This window comes from Melanerpes formicivorus, unplaced genomic scaffold (assembly GCF_026170545.1).
Source record: "Melanerpes formicivorus ecotype bairdi unplaced genomic scaffold, bMelFor1.0.p_v2 SCAF_68, whole genome shotgun sequence".
Lineage (NCBI taxonomy): Eukaryota > Metazoa > Chordata > Aves > Piciformes > Picidae > Melanerpes > Melanerpes formicivorus.
Genome location: NW_027142420.1, coordinates 1,397,321 through 1,419,597, shown reverse-complemented (window position 1 = coordinate 1,419,597; position 22,277 = coordinate 1,397,321). Strand labels below are relative to the sequence as shown.

The following is a 22,277-nucleotide window of genomic DNA, read 5'->3' as shown; positions in this document are numbered from 1 at the left end:
GGGCAGCACCTGCTCACCCACTGTTTGCTTAGCAAGCTGAGGCATTAAACCCTCACTAAGACTTACTGTCAGCAGACAGTTTGTCATACAAATCTACCAAGTCACTCCTAGATAGTTCCTGGTGATCTTGTCGACCTCCGGCGTCATTTACGGCACATTGAGAGGGATGCACTGATCTGCTCTGCGGCTCACTGCTCTGTGTCTTTGTGATGAGCTGCTGGAGACACAGGGGTTGTGAATTCTTACAAGTGCTTCTGAGTGATCTTACATTTGTGCTCTTCTCTTTTTAAAACTTTCTCCACTGTATGTTTTTCCTTGAGATCTGCAAATTACTCAGCTGAAGTCAGCATCACTCAAAGCAATGCACTGTGGACCTGGTGCGTAGGGACGTGGCTTAGTGTCGACCCTTTGGTGCTGAGCCAGAGGTTGGACTGGATGAGCTCAGAGGTCTCTTCCAATGAGATGTTTTCTGTGATTTAATTGTGAGCTACCCAGGGAATGATTTAGTCCTCTCACTGGAGGTTATTTAAGTGTAGCTGTGGTGTCACTGAGTGAAATCTCATTCATTCATGCTCATGATGCAGCAGTGATAGGAAGAGGAAGAAGAGGAAGAAGAGGACTTGTGGGTGCTGGTGTCAGGGAGTGATAGGACTGGGGGGGATGGAGCAAAACTAGAAGTGGGGAGATTGAGATTGGATGTTAGGAAGAAGTTGTTCCCCAGGAGGGTGGTGAGAGCCTGGCACAGGCTGCCCAGGGAGGTGGTGGAAGCCTCCTGCCTGGAGGTGTTTGCAGCCAGGCTGGATGTGGCTGTGAGCAACTGCTGTGGTGTGAGGTGTCCCTGCCCATGGCAGGGGGTTGGAACTGGCTGAGCCTTGAGGTCACTTCTAACTTTAACAGTTCTGTGATTCCATGAATTTGACAACTCCCTACACAGCCTACTCTAGAGCAGAACAATATGTCCTATGCTTTGTAGGAAGTATTCCATATTAATATGTTCCACAATGACTCCTTTGAATTCAGCATTTTTACTATGATCCTTTGGCCATTTACCTCAGTTTAGATGTGGAGCCTGTTATTCTTGGCTTTGAACATCTCCTCCTCAAACAAAACACACTCCACTGAATTGCAGCTGAATTAGCTCAGTATTTTCTTCAGTTTATCAGGATCATTTCCAATGGATGTGTTCCTGTGTGGCCTGCCTGAAGTATCATCCTATCAGTCAGGGTTGGAAGGGACCACAAGGATCAGCCAGCTCCAACCCCCCTGCCATGGGCAGGGACACCCCACACTAGATCAGCCTGGCCAGAGCCTCAGCCAGCCTGGGCTAAAACACCACCAGGGACAGGGCCCAACCACCTCCCTGGACAACCCATTCCAGGGCTTCACCACTCTCATGGGGAAGAACTTCCTCCTCATCTCCAGCCTGAATCTCCCCACCTCCAGCTTCATTCCATTCCCCCTAGTCCTATCACTCCCTGAGATCCTGAGCAGTCCCTCCCCAGCCTTCCTGTAGCCCCCTTCAGATACTGGAAGGCCACAATGAGGTCACCTCAGAGCCTTCTCTTCTGCAGACTGAACAGCCCCAACTCCTTCAGTCTGTCCTCGTAGGAGAGGTGCTCCTGCTTTGGCAGGGAGGTTGGAGCTGCTGATCTCTGGAGGTCCCTCCCAATCCCTAACATTCTGTGATTGTCTCTTCCTGCCTTTAAAGGTTTTGAGATGTTCTGTCACTGAGTTCAAAGCTACACTCCTTTTTCAGCACAAGGGAAAATAGCTGAGAGTTCAGAATGATCATCTGGAGGAGTCTAATTGGTATTTCTTTCTCCTCACTCTGGATGAAACCCACTGATTGTTGCAAAGCAACTCAAAGAGAATGAATGTAACAGAATAGATCTATTGATTGGTTTTTATTGGAGTATTTATTTAGTCATTTTTTCATTCATGTTGAAATGCTGTATGGAACAACTTGAGAATCTTCGCAGTAGCCAGGCTGTATTGAATCTCTTGGTTGCCTTGCTCCTGAGGCTAGTGTCCCCCTCAGGGAAGAAGGTTGCATAGTTCTGAAATGAATTCCTTTCAGACATGTTCAGTTTCCTCTGTACACCTCATCACTGGCTGCTGAATGCAGGTGTTCTGGGGTCTCCTTGGAGCAGCACCATTTTCAAATGATTCCTTCTCATTTCTCTGCTCAGATCTGGAGGATTGACGGAACCATCGAGTGCCCACCTCGCTTAAAAGTGACTCACAAAACCTTTGGCACGCAGAACAGCAACTCAGACATGATCTACTGCCGGCTGAGCATGCCCATTGAGTTCCACTCATCCTTCAGCTTCAGCACGGGGGTGGAAAATGCCTCAGCTGATCTCTACCAGAAGAGGTTAGGCTTGGCTTTACTTACTTCATGCTCTCAGTTTAACTGTCACACTTTCTGCTGGGCTGTGTCCTTGCACACTCAAGCTTGTCTGCAGCTGGGTGTTGCACTGAGAGCCTGCTGGCATAGGATGCTGGTGCTGAGGTTGGTTTGTTCTTGGTGCTTTGAGGAAGTGTATAACACAGCTCTGCTGCAGAGTGCTCTGTCCAGATGAGAGAGGGCACAAATCCAGGCTGGGTGCAGAGTGGGTTGAGAGCAGCTCTGCAGAAAGAGACTTGGGGGTGTTGGGTGCTGAGCAGCTCCCCAGGAGCCAGCAGTGCCTCCTGCAGCCCAGAGGCAGCTGTGTGCTGGGCTGCAGCCAGAGCAGTGTGGGCAGCAGGGCAGCAGAGGGGATTCTGCCCCTGGGCTCTGCTCTGCTCAGACCTCACCTCCAATCCTGCCTCCAGTTCTGGTGTCCCCAGCAGGAGAAGGACACAGAGCTGCTGGAGAGAGAGTGCAGAGGAGGCCACAAAGATGCTCCAAGGGCTGGAGCAGCTCTGCTGTGAGCACAGGCTGAGGGAGCTGGGGATGCTCAGCATGGGGCAGAGAAGACTCCAGAACCTCAGAGCTGTCTTCCAATAGCTGAAGGGATCCTGCAGGAAGGCTGCAGAGGGACTTTCCATCAGGGGGTCTAGAGACAGGCCAAGGGGGAATGGTTTGAAGCTGAGGCAGAGCAGGGTCAGACTGGAGCTGAGGAAGAAGTTCTTCAGCAGGAGGCTGCTGAGACTCTGGCCCAGGCTGCCCAGGGAGGCTGTGGCTGCCTCCTGGCTGGGGGTGCTGAAGGCCAGGCTGGATGAGGCCTTGAGCAGCTGAGTGTAGCTGAGAGGTGTCCCTGGGCATGGAGGGGAGGCTGGGGCAGATGATCTCTTCCAGCCTGAGCCACTCTAGGATTGTGTGAGTGAAGAGGCTTCTGAAAAGGTGCATCACAAGGTTTCTAGCAGCTGCATTCCCTCCAGATCATTTGGATGTGCAAAGCTCTTCCAGCTGAGCTGTAGAAGCAGCTCAGACTCTTTTGCCCACTGGATTAGTGCCGATCTAGATTGTTGTGAATACAGCTCATTGCTGTTGGGAAATTGACTAATCCCTGCAAAGTAAAAAAGCCTGTGGGGCAGAATTTTGAAGATAGAAGGTTCCACTGAGTTCAGCACTTTCCAGCACTGCCCTCATCATTAGTTAATTGCTGTAAATGTCTCTCTCTGCTGCCTTAACTGCAATCAATTATTTTAGCTGTGTGTTTGTGTCCTGTACAGTCTCTGCATACTTAATTTCCTTGTGCATACTAGCAAACAGGAGGCAGCTCCTGAGTACACTTGGCTTGATAATGAGTGCTCTTTTTTACTGTCTTTTGAGGCAACAAACTAATTTCCTGCTGTTCCTTTACCCTTAGAAAGCACAGCCAAGAAATTGCTGCTCCTTCTACTATAGTAAGTAAATGCTGTGACTTGCTGGGAGGTGTCCAGAGAAGGGCAACAAAGCTGGGGAGGGGTCTGGAGCACAGCCCTGTGAGGAGAGGCTGAGGGAGCTGGGGTTGCTTAGCCTGGAGAAGAGGAGGCTCAGGGGAGACCTTCTTGCTGTCTACAACTACCTAGGAGGTTGTAGACAGGCAGAGGTTGGTCTCTTCTCCCAGGCACCCAGCACCAGAACAAGAGGACACAGTCTCAGGCTGTGCCAGGGGAGGTTTAGGCTGGAGGTGAGGAGGAAATTCTACACAGAGAGAGTGATTGCCCATTGGAATGGGCTGCCCAGGGAGGTGGTGGAGTAACCATCACTGGGGGTGTTCAGGAGGAGACTTGATATGGTGCTTGGTGCCATGGTTTGGTTGATTAGGTGGTGTTGGGTGATAGGCTGGGTGCGGTGATCTCGAAGGTCTCTCCCAACCTATCCTATCCTGTCCTATCCTATCCTATCCTATCCTGTCCTATCCTATCCTATCCTATCCTGTCCTGTCCTGTCCTGTCCTATCCTATCCTATCCTATCCTATCCTATCCTATCCTATCCTGTCCTGTCCTGTCCTGTCCTGTCCTATCCTATCCTATCCTATCCTATCCTATCCTATCCTATCCTATCCTATCCTATCCTATCCTATCCTATCCTGTCCTATCCTATCCTATCCTAATCATATTTGGTATTTTGAGGTAGACTTTGTTAGAAGTGGCTCTGTTGGAAGCCCTTGGAGTGACTTGCAGTGGCAGTGGGCAGAGCTGTGTGACCTGAGGCACCAGCCTCACTGGATGGATTTTCTCCCTAACTCATGAGCATTGGAAATTACTGAAGATAGTGTGGGGGATTACTGCTGAGCTCTGGTCAGGTCTGCTGTGAGGGAGGGTTTGTTAGTCCCTGTTGAGCCATTCCTCCAGAACAGAACTCAGGTTTCTGTTGCTGACATTTTTCTTTCCCTCCTCGCAGTATTTTTACTCCCTCCGGATCTTTGCTGGCCAAGACCCCTCCTGTGTCTGGGTGGGCTGGGTGACCCCAGACTACCATTTCTACAGTGAGAATTTTGACCTGAATAAAAACTGCACGGTGACAGTCACGTTAGGGGACGAGAGAGGCAGGGTGCACGAGAGGTATGGCTGCTTTTGTCACTTACTGAAAGATTCCAGTGTTTAAAAACTGTGGGTCAGAAGTGAATTGTTCTCAAGCTTGAGGATATTTTAAACATGAATCTGAATGAGTAAGAGAATTGTTTATGGAGTGGGAGTGTTCTGTGCTCCTGTGTACATACAGAGCTCTGAGGTGAGTGTAGTCATCATTAATGTGCTGTTTGAAAGAGGGGTTTGTGATGCTGCTTAACCCACCTGGACTCATTCCTCTGTGACCTACTCTAGGTGATCCTGCCCTGGCAAGGGGAGTGGACTGGATGATCTCTCCAGGTCCCTTCCAACCCCTACTGTGCTGTGATTCTTCATTGTCCATACTGGGTCAGTGTGGATGATAGAATTGTTTGGTTTAGTGTCCCCTCCAAAGCACAGAGCAGCACATGAAATTGTCTCCTGACTCTAAAAAAAGGGGAAATAAATAAAGGTTCACCTGAGCACTGCCCTGTGATGCTCACATCAACAAAGCAAAGGGAGTTCCTTAATGAGGACACAATCTAACAGCAGCCCAAGGACCTCTGGGGGTCTGGGAGACTTGATGGGGTGCTTGGTGCCATGGGTTAGCTGTTTGGGTGGGTTGGATTGGTTGATGGGTTGGACACGATGATCTTGAAGGTCTCTTCCAACCTGGTTTGGTTTATTCCAATAAAGGTTATTCTAATAAAGGTCTGTTTGCTGTAACTTCTTTGGGAAGCACTGAGTCCAGCTCAGAGTGACCTGTGCTTTGCTCTCCTGCTGTCCCTGCAGTGTGAAGCGCAGCAACTGCTACATGGTGTGGGGAGGAGATGTGATTGCCAACTCCCAGAGGTCAGGGCGCAGCAATGTTGACCTGGAGATTGGCTGCTTCGTGGACCTGGCTACTGGGATGCTGTCCTTCACGGCCAACGGGAAGGAGCTGGGCACCTGTTACCAGGTACCACCAGACTGAGCTCAGGAGATGCCTCTTTGCCTCTTCTTTCTTCTTCAGAAGTCTGCCTGAGTGCTCTTTGTGTGACAGTGGTGGCCTTGCCTTTTTCTTTCCTCTGCTGGTTTTGCTCTGGTTTTCTCTCTTTTGCAAGGCTGCACTTCCCCAGCTTCCTGCTGTTGCTTCAGGTGCTGGGGAAGGAGCTTGGCTAGATATGGCCAGAAAAGCACTTTTCTATCTTTCAGTTCTTGTGGTTCAGAACCAGGGTTTACAGTGCTCATTTTTTTGTCAGCTGAATGTTTTCTGTGATATAAGGGCAATCATTGCTTAAATTAGTGTAACATGAAAATGATCTTTTAGCTACAGTCATTTTTTGCTGTTTTTCATCTTTTATTGTTTTGGAGCTCTTCTCTCATCTGAAAGAAAATGGGGGTTTGAATTTTTTTGTGAGGGTGCCAGAGCCCTGCAGCAGGCTGCCCGCAGAGCTTGTGCCCAGAGAGCTTGTGCCCAGAGTCTCCTTCTCTGGAGACACTCAAAACCCACCTGGATATGTTCCTGTGTGCCCTGCCCTGGGTGATGCTGCTCTGTCAGGGGGGGTGGACTGGGTGGTCTTTCAGGATCCCTTCCACCCCCTAACATTCTGTGATCCTGTGGTACTCTGGGAGGAGATTCCTGTTCCTTTTTAAATGCTTTAATTTTGTTGTATTCTTTTTATCCCAATTCTCTTCTAGGTTGAGCCAAACACAAAGCTCTTTCCAGCAACGTTTGTGCAGCCCACAAGCACTAACTTGGTTCAGTTTGAACTTGGCAAACTAAAGGTATCAAATGTTTGCTGTAAAGCTGCTCTTTCAGTTGTGTTTGCTGCCAGGGCAATGTCCTTCCTGGCTGCATCTGTTTGGGGAGACGGGCTCAGTGGTGTGGCTTTCTGTTTGATTTCTGCATTGCCTTTTGTGAAAGTACTTACTGTGTGAAGTGACTTAGTCAAGAGATCTACACTTCATTTGGCAAAGTAAACTCAAGTCATTTGGGGACAACCCTCTTAGCTTTGAGGCTTTTGTGCATGGACTTTGCTTGCTGCAGTGACATTCATGTGAGTTCTTAGCTTGTTCTTCGCCGTGCTGTTCCCACTTCATTCAGCGTTAGATGTCCCAACAATCATTTCCCTGCACTTCCTCGTTCCAGAACACCATGCCTTTATCAGCAGCCATCTTTAAGAGTGAGGAGAGGAATCCTGTTCCTCAGTGCCCCCCTCGCCTCGACGTGCAAACCATCACCCCCGTGCTCTGGAGCAGGATGCCGAACAGCTTCCTGAAAGTGGAAACGGAGCGCGTCAGCGAGCGCCACGGCTGGGTGGTGCAGTGCCTGGAGCCCCTGCAGATGATGGCACTGCACATCCCCGAGGAAAACAGGTAGGCACAGCTGGAAGGAGCTGCAGTGACTTGATGTGGGCAGGAGGTGGGGAAAGCTGACCTGCTGGGGTGAAAATGCCCCCCCAACGTAACATGGGCAGACCAGCTCAGCTGCGAGCAAGTGCAGCAACCCTTGCAAGCAGAACTGCAAGCTAGAAATGTGGAATGTGAGGAATGTGTACAAAGTAGACAACATTTACACATCTGTACCCTTTGTAAACAGCACAAGAACTCCCCTGGACAAAACCAGGGGGGCTACTACTAGCTTCCTCTTCCTGCTCCATTCCTGTACACAGGACAGGAGAAAAGAAAGAAGCGCAGAGAGTTGCTTGTTAGTACTTACCCACAACAGAAAGTGTTCATAGAATCACAGAGCTGTCAGGGTTGGAAGGGACCTCAAAGCTCAGCCAGTTCCAAGCACCCTGCCATGGGCAGGGACACCTCACACTGCAGCAGGTTGCTCACAGCCACATCCAGCCTGGCTGCAAACACCTCCAGGGATAAGGCTGCCACCACCTCCCTGGGCAACCTGTGCCAGGCTCTCACCACCCTCCTGGGGAACAACTTCTTCCACACAGCCAATCTCAGTCTCCCCACTTCTAGTTTTGCTCCATCCCCCCCAGTCCTATCACTCCCTGACACCCTCATAAGTCCCTCCCCAGCTTTCTTGTAGCCCCCTGCAGATCCTGGAAGGCCACAATTAGGTCTCCTCAGAGCCTTCTCCTCTCCAGACTGCACAACCCCAACTCCCTCAGTCTGTGCTCACAGCAGAGCAGCTCCAGCCCTCTGCTCATCCTCCAGCCCTCTGCTCCTCCTCGTGGCCCTGCTCTGGACACATTCAAGGTCAGCAAAGCCAGCAGAAGCAGCAGCCAGTATCTGCCAGAGAGAAGGAAGCCGAACAAGAGAAAGCCAGCCTCTACAAACTAGCTCTGTTAGTAGTCAGACCCCTGGCATTATTTAGACAGTATCATTCTTTCCCTTGTTACATCCAGTGGTGATTTATTTACATTCTGCTACTTTCTGTCCAAGCTCTGTGGAGAATTCAGGACACAGCCTAAAGCTGCCCCAGCTGATCTCTGGGTGTTGTTTAAACCTGCTTTGGAACATGTTTACAGTGGAGTCGTTTAGAATGCCTGCTGTTACCTGCTCTAGGATAGCAGTGGCAAGGAAGTAGGTAACAAGATGAAGAGTTGTAATGCTCTATGACCTGGTCTGGGGAGGAGCAGCTGAGGGAGCTGGTGGTGTTCAGGCTGGAGAAGTGGAGGCTCAGGGGAGACCTCATTGCTCCCTCTCAAAGGGAGGCTGGAGCGAGGAGGGGGCAGCCTCTTCTCCTTGATGACAAGCGACAGGAGCAGAGGAAGTGGTTCCAGGCTGCAGCAGGGGAGGTTCAGGCTGGATGTTAGGAAATATTTCTTCACAGAGAGGGTCCTCAAACACTGGAATGTTCTGCCCAGGGCATTGCAGGAGTCACCACCCCTGGGAGCATTCAAGCAGTCTGTGGAGCTGGCACTTAGGGACATGGTTTAGTGGCGACTCTGCAGTGCCAGGTTGCAGGTTGGACAGGGTGGGCTTGGAGGTCTCTTCCAAGCAGGTACATTCTGTGGGTCTGTGAAAATGGAACTGGCCAAAACATGCAGAGACCTGGGAAGTTTCCCTGTTCAAAGCCAGCATTCATCCAACTGCCTCTTCTCTTTCTGTTTCCCACCAGATGCGTTGACATTTTGGAGCTCTGTGAGCAAGAAGATTTGATGAAGTTTCACTACCACACTTTGAAGCTCTACAGCTCTGTTAGTGCCCTAGGGAACACTAGAGTTGCTTATGCACTTTGTAGCCACGTGGACATATCTCAGCTCTTTTATACAATAGATAATCAATACCTACCTGGACTCCTGCGGTCCGGATTCTACGACTTGCTGATCAGCATTCATTTGGACCACGCCAAGCAAGCCAAGCTGATGATGAACAATGAATTTATCATTCCAGTGACAGATGAAACTCGAACTATTAGGCTATATCCTGATGAAAGCAAGAAGCATGGGTTACCTGGAGTGGGGCTCAGCACTTGTCTCAAACCAAGCTTCAATTTTTCTACTCCATGTTTTATTATGACCAGTGAAGAGCATCCGGCATCGAGCCCAGACATCCCCCTGGACACGCTGAAATCCAAGGCCATCAGCATGCTGACAGAGGCAGTGCAGTGCAGTGGCAGCCACATTCGAGACCCAGTGGGGGGACAGGTTGCATTCCAGTTTGTTCCTGTTCTTAAGCTGATAGCAACGCTGCTCATAATGGGGGTGTTTGACGATGATGATGTGAAGCAGGTGTTACTCCTCATTGACCCCAACGTCTTTGGGGACCACAAGGAAGAAACAGAAGAAAGGACAGAGAAAGAGGTTGTGACCCAAGTTGAAGAGAAAGCTGTGGAAGCTGGGGAGAAAGCAATAAAAGAAACAAAAGCTCCTGCAAAGGGCTTGCTGCAGACAAGATTGCCAGAATCTGTTAAGCTTCAGGTGACCATTTAGCATGTGTGATTAACGTGTTCTGCTCTTGATGACACAGAGCTCGTGCATTTGCTCTCTTCTCTGGTTTGTAAGACTCCAAAGCCTGAAGGTATTTGTTCCACTTTGCCCTGTAACCTCCCATTAAGAACCAGATTTGGTGATGAAGCAATTCTTTCTACATGCACCCACACTCAAAATAGAATCCTAGCAGGGCTCAGGCTGGAAGGGAGCTCAGAGCTCAGCTGCCCCAACCTCCCCTCCATGCCCAGGGACACCTCTCAGCTACACTCAGCTGCTCAAGGCCTCATCCAGCCTGGCCTGAAACACCCCCAGGCAGGAGGCAGCCACAGCCTCCCTGGGCAGCCTGGGCCAGAGTCTCAGCAGCCTCCTGCTGAAGAACTTCTTCCTCAGCTCTAGTCTGACCCTGCTCTGCCTCAGCTTCAAACCATTCCCCCTTGGCCTGTCTCTAGACCCCCTGATGGGAAGTCCCTCTGCAGCCTTCCTGCAGGATCCCTTCAGCTCCTGGCAGGCAGCTCTGAGGTCCCCCCAGAGTCTTCTCTTCTCCATGCTGAACACCCCCAGCTCCCTCAGCCTGTGCTCACAGCAGAGCTGTTCCAGCCCTTGGAATCATCTTTGTGGCGGGCTGGACTAGGTGATCTTGAAGGCACCCTTCCAAACCAAACTCTTCTATCATTCTATGATTTCTGTGTGTTTTGAGTGCACAGAGTGCAAGGCTGGGGATGGAGTACGGAGTGAGACTGTGGATGCAGTATGGAGTGCAAGGCTGGGGATGGAGTATGGAGTGCAAGGCTGGGGATGGAGTATGGAGTGAGACTGTGGATGCAGTATGGAGTGCAGGGCTGGGGATGGAGTATGGAGTGAGACTGTGGATGCAGTATGGAGTGCAAGGCTGGGGATGGAGTATGGAGTGCAAGGCTGGGGATGCAGTATGGAGTGAGACTGTGGATGCAGTATGGAGTGCAAGGCTGAGGATGGAGTATGGAGTGAGACTGTGGATGCAGTATGGAGTGCAAGGCTGGGGATGGAGTATGGAGTGCAAGGCTGGGGATGCAGTATGGAGTGAGACTGTGGATGCAGTATGGAGTGCAAGGCTGGGGATGCAGTATGGAGTGAGACTGTGGATGCAGTATGGAGTGCAGGGCTGGGGATGGAGTATGGAGTGAGACTGTGGATGCAGTATGGAGTGAGACTGTGGATGCAGTATGGAGTGCAAGGCTGTGGATGGAGTATGGAGTGAAAGACTGCATGAGATGTGCTATCAATCAGGTAGTAAGTGCACATGCTGTCACCTTTACGGTGTTAGAAGTCTCTCCTTTTCCAGCCTGTTGCACTGTACAGTGTCCACTGCAGTTCTTGCCTGGCTGGTTGGTTAAACTGCTGAACTGGACTGTGTTTCCTCTGCCCTAGATGTGCCATTTGCTGAATTACTTCTGTGACTGCGAGCTGCAGCACAGGGTGGAAGCCATCGTGGCCTTCGCAGACCGCTACGTCTCGAAGCTGCAGTACAACCAGAAGTACAGGTACAACGAGCTCATGCAGGCCCTGAACATGTCTGCTGCTCTCACCGCCAAGAAGACCAAGGAGTTTCGCTCTCCTCCTCAAGAGCAGGTAAGGCTGGGAAAGCAAGAAAGGCTGGGCCTAAAGGGGTTGTGATGGTAAAATGCAGCTCTGGCTTCTAAACTGAAGTGGGACTGGGAGAGAGCCAGAACTGAACCAGAAATCAAATGAGTTAAGCTGACCCAAATCACTGAGTGCTGACACCTCAACTCCAGAACTCAAGCTGTGGACCAAAGCTGACCTAGCATTTCCCAAGAGTACAGGGGGGAAAATAATCTTACTGCCCAGTGCTGCCCAGCTCATCCAGTTCTGCAAGGTGATGATGATTTGATAATGTTGATGGCTGGGGGCTAGGATGGAGTTAGTATTATGCTGGCATCCATGTGTCCAAAATAGCTTTTCCTGCTTGCAGGAAACTCCTTCGTTTTTAACTGTGTGTTTTGGTGTCACCTGCAGCTGAAGCTCACACAGTAGCATTGCCTTAGTCTTGCCTTTAAGCTGGGTATGGTTTGTGTCAGTTTGATTATGAATTTGGTTACACACAGGTGAAATATGGCTAATGGAGCAGAATGTGTCTCAGGCCTCAGTGTCTGAACTGTGTTTTAATTCCCTTACAGATTAATATGTTGCTGAATTTTCAACTGGGGGAGGATTGTCCCTGTCCAGAGGAGATTAGGGATGAGCTATATGAATTTCATGATGATCTTCTGGTTCACTGTGGTGAGTGAGAAGGTTTTGGTTCCTTCCTGTATTTGGCATTTTGACACTTTGCATGGGGGAGGGGAAACATTCCAAGTGTCAGGGGTTGTTCTGCTAGATGTTCTGGGCTCCTCAGTTCAAGAAGGATACTCAGATACTTGAATGTGTCCAGAGAAGGGCAACAAGGCTGGGGAGAGGTCTCAAGCACAAGCCCTATGAGGAGAGGCTGAAGGAGCTGGGGTGATTTAGCCTGGAGAAGAGGAGGCTCAGGGGAGACCTTCTTGCTCTCTGCAACTCCCTGAAGGGAGGTTGTAGCCAGGTGGGGGTTGGTCTCTTCTCCCAGGCAGCCAGCACCAGAACAAGAGGACACAGTCTCATGAGGAGAGGAGAAAGTTCTTCCCAGAAAGAGCAATTGGCCACTGGAATGTGCTGCCCAGGGAGGTGGTGGAGTCACTGTCCCTGGAGGTGTTCAGAAAAGGCTTGGATGTGGCACTTGGAGCCATGGTTTGGTTGTCAGGAGGTGTTGGGTATTAGGTAATAGGTTGGACTTGATGATCTCTGAGGTCTTTTCCAGCCTGGTTGATTCTGTGATTCTATGAATTACTGTCCACCTGCTGACTTTGCTGACAGAATTTGAGGCATATAAAACAGGAGAAACCTCAGCTTGTTTGAAAGTTCCTACCCAATAGCATGGAATCCAAGAGTGGCTCAGGTTGGAAGGGACCTCCTCATTTCCATATAAAATATGAACAGGTTATGGATTCTGAAGAAAGCCATGCTCCTTCCTTTGCACACCTGTCCTAGGTGGTTGCTCTGGGCAAGTGCTGCTCATCCTGTGTCCTGGCTTAGCCCTGCAAATCAGCACCGAGCAGTCCCAGCTGCAGATAAAATGAGACCGAGTTGTGCGTGGAATAGTGAATCAGCTTTTTAGTACTTGGTGATTTAAGTGGAAAAATATGTATGCAATCAAGTAATTAAAGGCTGCTTCATAATGAATACATGCAAGTAGTCTGAATTAAAGTTAGTCACTCTTAATCCTAGCGTGCCCTAGCTGTGAGTCCTTAATTTTGTCAGCCAAATAATAGCCTTCTGTGATAAGTTTTGTGTGCAAAATCTTGGTTATAAACAAAGGAACTCCCAAATTTGCATCAGACTTTATTGCATAGTAACAAACTGGCTTGAGCCATCTGTTCCTGTGCACAGACCTGCCACTGGAATTAAGCAATTAACCAGGAACCAGTGGTCAGTTTCCAAATGGATTGTGGCTGTAAGTGGCTGCAGGCTGGATAAGGAATGCTCTGGAGCACTGAATGAGACTTCTTCCTCAGCTCCAGTCTGACCCTGCTCTGCCTCAGCTTCAAACCATTCCCCCTTGGCCTGTCTCTGGACCCCCTGATGGAAAGTCCCTCTGCAGCCTTCCTGCAGGATCCCTTCAGCTACTGGCAGCAGCTCTGAGGTCCCCCCAGAGTGTTCTCCAGGCTGAGCACCCCCAGCTCCCTCAGCCTGTGCTCATAGCAGAGCTGCTCCAGCCCTTATATTGTCTGCTACTGTGATCCCAAAGCATTCCTTTCTTTAGCTCATTTCCTGTAGTATGAATCAGAGGTTCAGATGTTTACTCAAGTATGTTTCTAAAGTAATTGCCTTACTGGATCTTAAAAATATATTGCCTCTGTGCTCATCATTCTGAAAAATACAATGCTGTCAATATGGGTGAAAGAAATGTGTGTGGTGAGACACACACAGTCTGAAGGGTGCCACTCTAGCTGATGTGGTAAAGCTGCTGGCCTTGCTGCTTTGGGCTGGGCTGGCTTGGGTGGTTGAACACAGAATCATAGAATCAATAAGGCTGGAAAAGACCTCAGAGATCATCAAGTCCAACCTGTCACCCAACAGCTCATGATTAGCTAAACCATGGCTTCAAGTGCCTCTTTTGAACAGCAATCTCATTGGGTAGGACAGCTTGATAGAGGCAGAGTTAGGCACAGAGGAAAGCAAGAGAAGCTGCAGCAAGGTGAAAGCTATGTAAGGGAACACTGAATGTAGTCAGGGGGGTTGCTAGGTGGATCACAGAGCAAAGGACACCAAAGGAACAGGGCCCAGTTCCAACCTCTTCCAGCAGCAACCATGAGCCAGCTGGGATTGTCACCATGGACATTTCCCCAGTGCCACTGACAATGCCCAGGAATGCTCAGGAGTCCCTTTCTCCAATCTCCAGCACTTGAACTTGAGTTTGGGTTTGCTTCTTTTTTCCCTCTGTATCAAATTTGCTTGTTAAACAAAACCAGATTCCTGCATATGTTCTGGCACTGTTTTAAAAATCCAAGCAGTTAGCCAGCTAAGTGAAGTTTTCTTTCTAACCAGTTGTATTCTCTGCTAAGGTATTCCACTTGAAGAGGAGGAAGAGGAAGAGGAAGATTGCTCCTTGACTGGTAAACTCCGCTCCTTAATGTACAAAATCAAAGGCCCACCAAAAGCAGAAAAAGTAGAACCTAGAGAGGAAGAAGAGAAGTCTCCTAGTAAGTTGGTTTTTTCCTTCCTGCACAGCCCCAACTCCCTCAGTCTGTCCTCACAGCAGAGCAGCTCCAGACCTCTGCTCCTCCTCCTGGCCCTGCTCTGGACACCTTCCAGCACCTCCAGAGCCTTCCTGTCCTAGGGGCTCCAGCACTGGCCCCAGAGCTCCAGCTGTGGTCTCAGCAGAGCAGCAACCATTTGTTGTTGCTTGATTTTCAAATGTTGGTTACAGAATGTTTGGTTGCTCTACAGTACACTTGTGATTGATGAGCAGTCAGAAGGTACAGGGGAGTATTGCTGACTATGATTGAGATCATGCTGGAGTCATCATCTTTGATTATTTCTCATCTGTTCTTGTCTGTTGACTGAATTGCAAGGAGATCTGTTCCTCGAGTGTGCAGCAGCTTTTGTTTCAGGGGGGTAGAAAGGAACAGAGGGAGGAAACAGCAGATCAGTGTCCCCATTATCTGCCAGAGCAGCCCTGAAATAATGACACTCTTATTTACTTAGCTTTAACTCTAATGCCACTTAAAGGACTTTGGCTGAAGTGTTTGTTACCTTTACATGTGGGAGCCTCTGTATGGACAGTGCAGTTACCAGGGAAGCAATTAGGTTTTCATTTCTTGGTTTCATGAGAATCACAGAACATTAGGGCTTGGAAGGGACCTACAGACACCATCCAGTCCAACCCCCCTGCCAGTGCAGGGTCACTCTGGGCAGGTCACCCGGAACACATCCAGGTGGGTTTAGAAAGTCTGCAGAGAAGGAGACTCCACAGCCTCTCTGGGCAGCCTGCTCCAGGGCTCTGTGACCCTCACCATACAGAAATGTCTCCTTGTGTTGAGGAGTTTGATGTGGAATATTGTACAAGACCCTGTGACAGTGTTGGGGTTGTGCATAAAATCACCTCATAACAGAGTCAGGGCAGGGAGTAGCTGTGTTGCAGAAGTGGAAGAAGTAGAAGACCTAGTGGTTTTGCAGAGGAAGAGCTTTAACTCTCCCTTGAGTTGTCCCACTTCAGGTGCTCCATGTTTATCCCCTTCCCCACCCAGTCAGGAAGCCAGAGTAAGTAATTACCTGCTTCAGTAAGATGATTGACTTCCTGACAGGAGTGTATTTATGTAGCCAGTGACATGCAGTGAGTTGGAAAGTGAGGGGAAAGGGAAATGATTAGTTATTTTAGGGAAGATTTAGTGCAAGAATCAAGGAAGAGGAGATTGCCTCATTGCCCTGAAGTTGTTTTGAGTGACAAATCAGTGGACATGCACCAGCTACAAACACTGCCCTGCTGGAAGCTGCAAACACTGCCCTGCTGTTTGAAGAACTTTGGGAGCTTCAGGAGGTAACTTTGCAGGCAATAGGGGAACTTGCATTGTCTTATCAACAGTGAACCTGTACTGAAACAGGGACTGGGTTGTGTGTAGTTGTCAGGTAGATTTCCTAAACTCTGGGCTCAGAAAATTTGTCTTCAAGGTCATTGAACTGCAAATGTATACAGCAGAGCTGCTTCAACAATGCTCATGGTGTAGATCTAACCAAGAGACAGCAACTTGCCCCAAACAGGTGGGAAAAGAGTCATAGATTCATAGAGTGGTTTGGGTTGGAAAGGACCTTAAAGATCATCTAGTTCCAAACCCCCTGCCATGGGCAGGGACACCTCCCACCAGCCCAGGTTGCTCAAGACCTCATCTAACCTGGCCTTGAAGGAGGAGGCAGCCACAACCTCCCTGGGCAACCTGTTCCAGTGACTCCTCACTCCAAAGAATTTCTTCCTAATCTCCAGGCTAAATCTGCCCTCCTCAAGCTTCACTCCATCCCAGCTTTCTTGCAGCCCCCTTCAGGTCCTGGAAAGCTGCTCTAAGTTCTCCCTGGAGCCTTCTCTTCTCCAGGCTGAACAGCCCCAACTCTCTCAGGAGAGGTTCTCCACAGGATCACAGGATGTTAGGAGGGACCTCAGGAAATCATCAAGTCCGACCCTTCTGATCATCTTTGTGGCCCTCATCTAGGCCCATGCCAGCAGCTCTATGTCCCTCTTATGCTGGGGGCACCAGAGCTGGACAGAGCACTGCAGGTGGGGTCTCACCAGGGCAGAGCAGGAGGGCAGAATCCCCTCCCTGCCCTGCTGGTCACACTGCTTTGAATGCAGACAAGCACACAGCTGCCTGCTGGGCTGCATCTCCTGCTTAGTACATTTGCATCACCACACAGTTCTGAGATGTCCCCAGGCAGATGGCTTGTGTGAAGGTGATGTGGATCCTTTGTCTGAGCAAAGAACAACTGAGTATTCATCAAGCAAGTGAGCAGCAAAACCTGCTCAAGCCACCTTGGCTAGGCCCTGAGGTGGATGTTTGGGTCCAAAGGGCAGCTATCTCATCCTCCTCTCTGGCACTTCCAGAAGTCTAGAAGAGATTTGATTTCCTGCTGCCCACTGGCAAAGTTGGTTGGCAGGCTGAGGTAAGAGTGTGCCTGCTGTAATGGAGGGCATCCTGGTCAGCCAGTAACCTCTTTACTGAAAACTCAATAACCAATTTCTCTACTCCAAGCCCAGGCTGATGATGGTCAAGTGCAGGATTGATTTATTTGTGTTGGCATGATCACATCAGATCTGAGTCACTCCTACTGATTCTGCTGTGCTTCATCTTTGCTTCTAAACCTTGATGGAGAAATGAAAATTTCAGTGTATCATTTAGCTTACAAGGACAATTTTAGAGGCAAAATCAACTGAGCCTTCCTCAGCAGCAGTGCTCATACTGACTGGGACACTAAGAGAATCACAGGATGGCTCAGGCTGGAAGGGAGCTCAGAGCTCAGCTGCCCCAACCTCCCCTCCATGCCCAGGGACACCTCTCAGCTACACTCAGCTGCTCAAGGCCTCATCCAGCCTGACCTTCAGCACCCCCAGGCAGGAGGCAGCCACAATCTCTATTCCAGAGTCTCACCAAGTAGATGTTTGCATCCCTCAGGAGCATGACACTTACCTTGATGGATCTAAACCTTCTTTTTCCAACTGAAAAGTCCTCTTCAGCCTGCTGCTGTTCTGCTCTCTTGCAGCTGCCTCGCTGCCTGCTGGTGTCTCATGTGTGACTGTTGTTCGTGGGGGGTTGCCACTTTTCGCTGTGGTTTGATAGCTGTGAATGTGTTTTGCTCTCGTAGCCACCCTGAAGGAGCTGATCTCCCAGACCATGGTGCGCTGGTCCCAGGAGGACGAGATCCAAAACCCCGAGCTGGTTCGGATCATGTACACGCTGCTGCGCCGGCAGTACGACAGCATCGGGGAGCTGCTGCAGGCCCTGAGGAAAGCCTACACCATCAGTGCTGCCTCTGTGCAGGACACCATCAACCTGCTGGCTGCTCTGGGCCAGATCCGCTCCCTCCTCAGCGTCAGGATGGGCAAAGAGGAAGAGCTGCTGATGATTAATGGCTTGGGGTAAGGAATTCCCCTCGCTTGGCGTGAGGTTTCTTGTTGTGTTAGTGAATCCTTTCATTTTAGATCCTTGGGGGAAATTCCTGCTGCCCTGCAAGGCAGATACCTGCCTGAAACTGTCCTTCTCACAGATCTTTCCAAGCTGGCTCCATTTGGTCTCTCTGGCTGTATCAAACATGGCAGTGTTTCTGGGGACTAAGGTATTTTCTGCTCTAAGGAAAATGGGCTCCAAAAGTCCTGGCAGTGTGGGGCAGTCCCCACAGACTGGAAAAGGGAAAACATTGCCCCCATCTGCAAAAAGGGTAAGAAGGAGGAGCCAGGGAACTCCAGGCCAGGCAGTCTCACCTCTGTGCCCAGAAAGATCATGGAGCAGATCCTCCTGGAGGCACTGCTGGCTCAGAAAAATAGTGAAGAGGTGATTGGGAGCAGTCAGCATGGCTTTGCCAAGGGCAAATCCTGCCTGACCAACCTGGTGGCCTTCTATGAGCAGGTGACAACATCAATAGCTGAGGGGAGAGCAACTGCTGTCGTTTCCCTGGGCCTGAGCACAGCCTTTGACACTGTCCCACACCACAGCCTGGGCTCCAGGCTGGTGACACATGGGTGTGAGGGGTGACCACTGGATGGATAAGGAACTGGCTTGATGGCCGCACCCAAAGAGTGGCTGTCAATGGCTCCATGTCCCAGTGGAGGCCAGGGACAAGCAGAGTCCCTCAGGGATCAGTCCTGGGCCCAGGCTTGTTCAACACCTCTGTGGGTGCCATGGACAGTGGCACTGAGTGCACCCTCAGCAAGTTTGCTGATGACACCAAGCTGTGTGGTGCAGCAGACAGCTGGAGGGAAGGGATCCATCCAGAGGGACCTGGACAGGCTGGAGAGGTGGGCACAGGCCAACCTCAGGAGGTTCAACAAGAGCAAGGGCAGGGTCCTGCAGCTGGGTCGAGGCAATCCCAGGCACAAATCCAGGGACTGGCTGGAAAGCAGCCCTGAGGAGAGAGCCTTGGGGGTGCTGGGGGAGGAGAAGCTCACCAGGAGCTCTCAGTGTGCACTTGCAGCCCAGAAAGCCAACCAGATCCTGGGCTGCAGCAGGAAAAGTGTGGCCAGCAGGGCAAGGGAGGTGATTCTCCCCCTCTGCTCAGCTCTGGGGAGACTCCACCTGGAGTACTGCCTCCAGTTCTGGAGCCCCTATGGCAAGAGGGATGTGGAGGTGCTGGAAGGTGTCCAGAGAATGGGTTGTCCAGGGAGGTGGTTGAGGCCCCATCCCTGGAGGTGTTTAAGCCCAGGCTGGATGAGGCTCTGGCCAGGCTGATCTAGTGTGGGGTGTCCCTGCCCCTGGCAGGAGGGTTGGAACTAGCTGATCCTTGTGGTCCCTTCCACCCCTGACTGATTCTATGATTCTATGACTCCTTTAAGCCTGATGTTTGAAGCTTCATCAAAACACGTTTTAGCACCTCTGGAGAAAGTAGATAACTTTAATCTTGACTGGGGTCAATATTCACTTTTTGATTCCTGGTGGTCCTCCCAGAGTCTTCTCCTCTCCAGGCTGCACAGCCCCAGCTCCCTCAGCCTGTGCTCACAGCAGAGCTGCTCCAGCCCTTGGAGCATCTTTGTGGCCTCCTCTGGACTCTCTCCAGCAGCAGCTCTGTGTCCTTCTCCTGCTGGGGACAGCAGAACTGGAGGCAGGATTGGAGGTGAGGTCTGAGCAGAGCAGAGCCCAGGGGCAGAATCCCCTCTGCTGCCCTGCTGCCCACACTGCTCTGGCTGCAGCCCAGCACACAGCTGCCTCTGGGCTGCAGGAGGCACTGCTGGCTCCTGGGGAGATGCTCAGCACCCAGCACCCCCAAGGCTCTTTCTGCAGAGCTGCTCTCAACCCACTCTGCACCCAGCCTGGATTTGTGCCTGGGGTTGTCCCTACCCAGCTGCAGGACCTTGCACTTGGACTTGCAGGAATCTGATACAGCTGGCACTGGCTCACTTCTCAAGCCTGTCAAGGTCTTGTTCCCCCAGAGCCCTGGGAAGGCCCTGTGACCTGTGCCTGTTGCTCCTCTTGTGAGCAACTGTCAGATTGGGCCATTCAATGCTGAAGGAAGAACAACAAAATTCACAGAGAGTTCATTACTTAAAATGGCATTTTGGGAAGAGGGGACATGATAGTGTGATGGCCTGAGAAATGTTTTGGCCTTCACCAAGGGCTCTGAGCAGTTGCTCTCCTGGCAGCAGCCGTTAGGAGCTCCCATTGTCCTTCCTGTTTCACTGCAGAGCGTGTTGGTTTTGTACAGACTGCCAAGGCTGCTGCCTGCAGCTGAGCTGAGCAGGGCATGGGGGCAGCTCCTGGGTTAGTTGGTGACAGGATGCCCTCATTTGTTCCTGAGGCAGTTTGAAGTTGCTGCAGAATCTGGGAGGTGCTCTCCTGAGTGCTCTGCCATTGCCAGGCTCCTGTGTCGCAGGCACGCAGCCTGCTGTCTGCCATTGCTGCTGAACAGGGCAGCCTCAAACCTTAGCAGTCCCTGGGTTCCCTCCTGAAACTCAGGAACTGTGTTCTGGATGAGGAGAGCAGCGTTGAGAGCATGGCAGGCACCCCCAAACTGCTCCTCCTGGAGAGGGCTGTGTGTGCCAGCTTGCATCTTCTGACAGATGGTCTGGATTTGGGAGTGCTGAAGGAAGACATTTGCCAGATAACCCTGGATATTACATTTATTCATTGTCTTCTACTTTGTTAGCTGAGCAAATTAATTAAGGAGTGTTGCTGCAGAGGCATGATTGGATTTAGATTTCTCCATTCTCCACTTGCTCCTAGCAGAATGTATTCATTTCCACTTAGATCATCACAGAAGATGTGTTTTTCCCTTTAAGCAGCACAGATGGCAAGAGCCATTTTAAAGAGGAAGGAATGGCATTTGGAAAGAAGTTTAGATTCCTCTGCAGAATTTTGGAGATCTAGAGGTCTGACCCCATTTCCATCTGCTGAGTGTGGAGCTGTCCTATGCTGAAAGCTTCGAGTTTAGATGATGTGACCACCCTGAATGCACTGCCTGCAGCCTCTGCTAATGCAGTACTGACTTCACATGGGGTCTCCTAAAACCACTTTGTTGCCTTCCCTTCCCTTCTAGGGACATCATGAACAACAAGGTGTTCTATCAGCATCCTAACCTAATGAGAGTCTTGGGCATGCACGAGACTGTGATGGATGTGATGGTGAATGTGCTCGGAGGAGAGAAATCTCAGGTAATTTCACTGGCATTTTCTGGTGTCTTTGGCATTTTGACCCTTTCAGGAAGTGTGCTCTGATCATCAAGCAAGGATAGATCTCCCTCGTGGAAGAGAAATGTTGCTTGTCCAGTTTGAAATGTGGGTTAATGTTAAAAGAGGAGCAGAGAGGGAGAAGCTCAATATTCTTTACCATGAGGGTGCTGGAATGCTGCAAGAGGCTGCCCAGGGAGGGGGTTGAGGCCCATCCCTGGAGATATTCAAGGTCAGGCTGGACAGGGCTCTGAGCATAATGCTAGGGAATGGGAAAATTAAAGGGGGGCTCCAAGAAAGCTGGGGAGGGACTTGTGAGGGTGTCAAGGAGTGATAGGTCTGGGGGGGGTGGAACAAAACTAGGAATGGGGAGATTGAGATTGGATGTCAGGAAGAAGTTGTTCCCCATGAGGGTGGTGAGAGCCTGGCACAGGTTGCCCAGGGAGGTGGTGGAAGCCTCCTGCCTGGAGGTGTTTGCAGCCAGGCTGGAGGTGGCTGTGAGCAACCTGCTGTGGTGTGAGGTGTCCCTGGCCATGGCAGGGGGTTGGAACTGGCTGAGCCCTGAGGTCCTTTCCAGCCCTGACAGCTCTGTGATTCTGTGATTCTAAACAGGATGCATTTGGTATTTGATCTGTTCCAAACTCCTCATTTTTTCCTTAAGTGTGGAAACTTCCAGATACTGGTGATCCAGAACCCATCATTTTCTTAGGGAGTCACAAAGCTGCAGTGGTGGCAAGTTCCCTTGGCATGTAGACCTGCAGCACAACCTGACACCTTTCCAGCACTGCTCTATCATGGTAGAAATGCTGCTAGAAAAACCTTGAAGCAAGCATCCAAAAATCTCTGCCTCGATTTTTGGTCTTGTTCCTGTAGCTTCTTTCAGTAAAATGTGAGACTGGCATCCCTTGCCCATCTCAGGAGGTGGTATGGCTACCTGCAGCTTGGGAGCCATCCACTTACAAACACTGCAGCTGGAATTAATTCCAGAGGATAAATCCTTGCACAT

The 22,277-nt window shown here is 50.5% G+C and overlaps 1 protein-coding gene across 6 annotated transcripts in view; it reads left to right on the top strand.

Moving 5' to 3' along the window:
• Positions 1 to 22,277, top strand: part of RYR3 (ryanodine receptor 3) — a 230,660-nt gene that overhangs the window by 112,298 nt on the left and 96,085 nt on the right. For all 6 annotated transcript variants that reach the window (XM_068162895.1, XM_068162893.1, XM_068162894.1 and 3 more), the window contains exons 29-40: positions 2,190 to 2,374; positions 3,795 to 3,831; positions 4,815 to 4,975; positions 5,753 to 5,918; positions 6,641 to 6,727; positions 7,092 to 7,318; positions 9,027 to 9,828; positions 11,248 to 11,448; positions 12,015 to 12,117; positions 14,475 to 14,612; positions 17,761 to 18,034; positions 21,142 to 21,256. In XM_068162895.1, the coding sequence (XP_068018996.1) occupies positions 2,190 to 2,374; positions 3,795 to 3,831; positions 4,815 to 4,975; positions 5,753 to 5,918; positions 6,641 to 6,727; positions 7,092 to 7,318; positions 9,027 to 9,828; positions 11,248 to 11,448; positions 12,015 to 12,117; positions 14,475 to 14,612; positions 17,761 to 18,034; positions 21,142 to 21,256 (2,496 nt within the window). The remainder of the gene's footprint in view (positions 1 to 2,189; positions 2,375 to 3,794; positions 3,832 to 4,814; positions 4,976 to 5,752; positions 5,919 to 6,640; positions 6,728 to 7,091; positions 7,319 to 9,026; positions 9,829 to 11,247; positions 11,449 to 12,014; positions 12,118 to 14,474; positions 14,613 to 17,760; positions 18,035 to 21,141; positions 21,257 to 22,277) is intronic.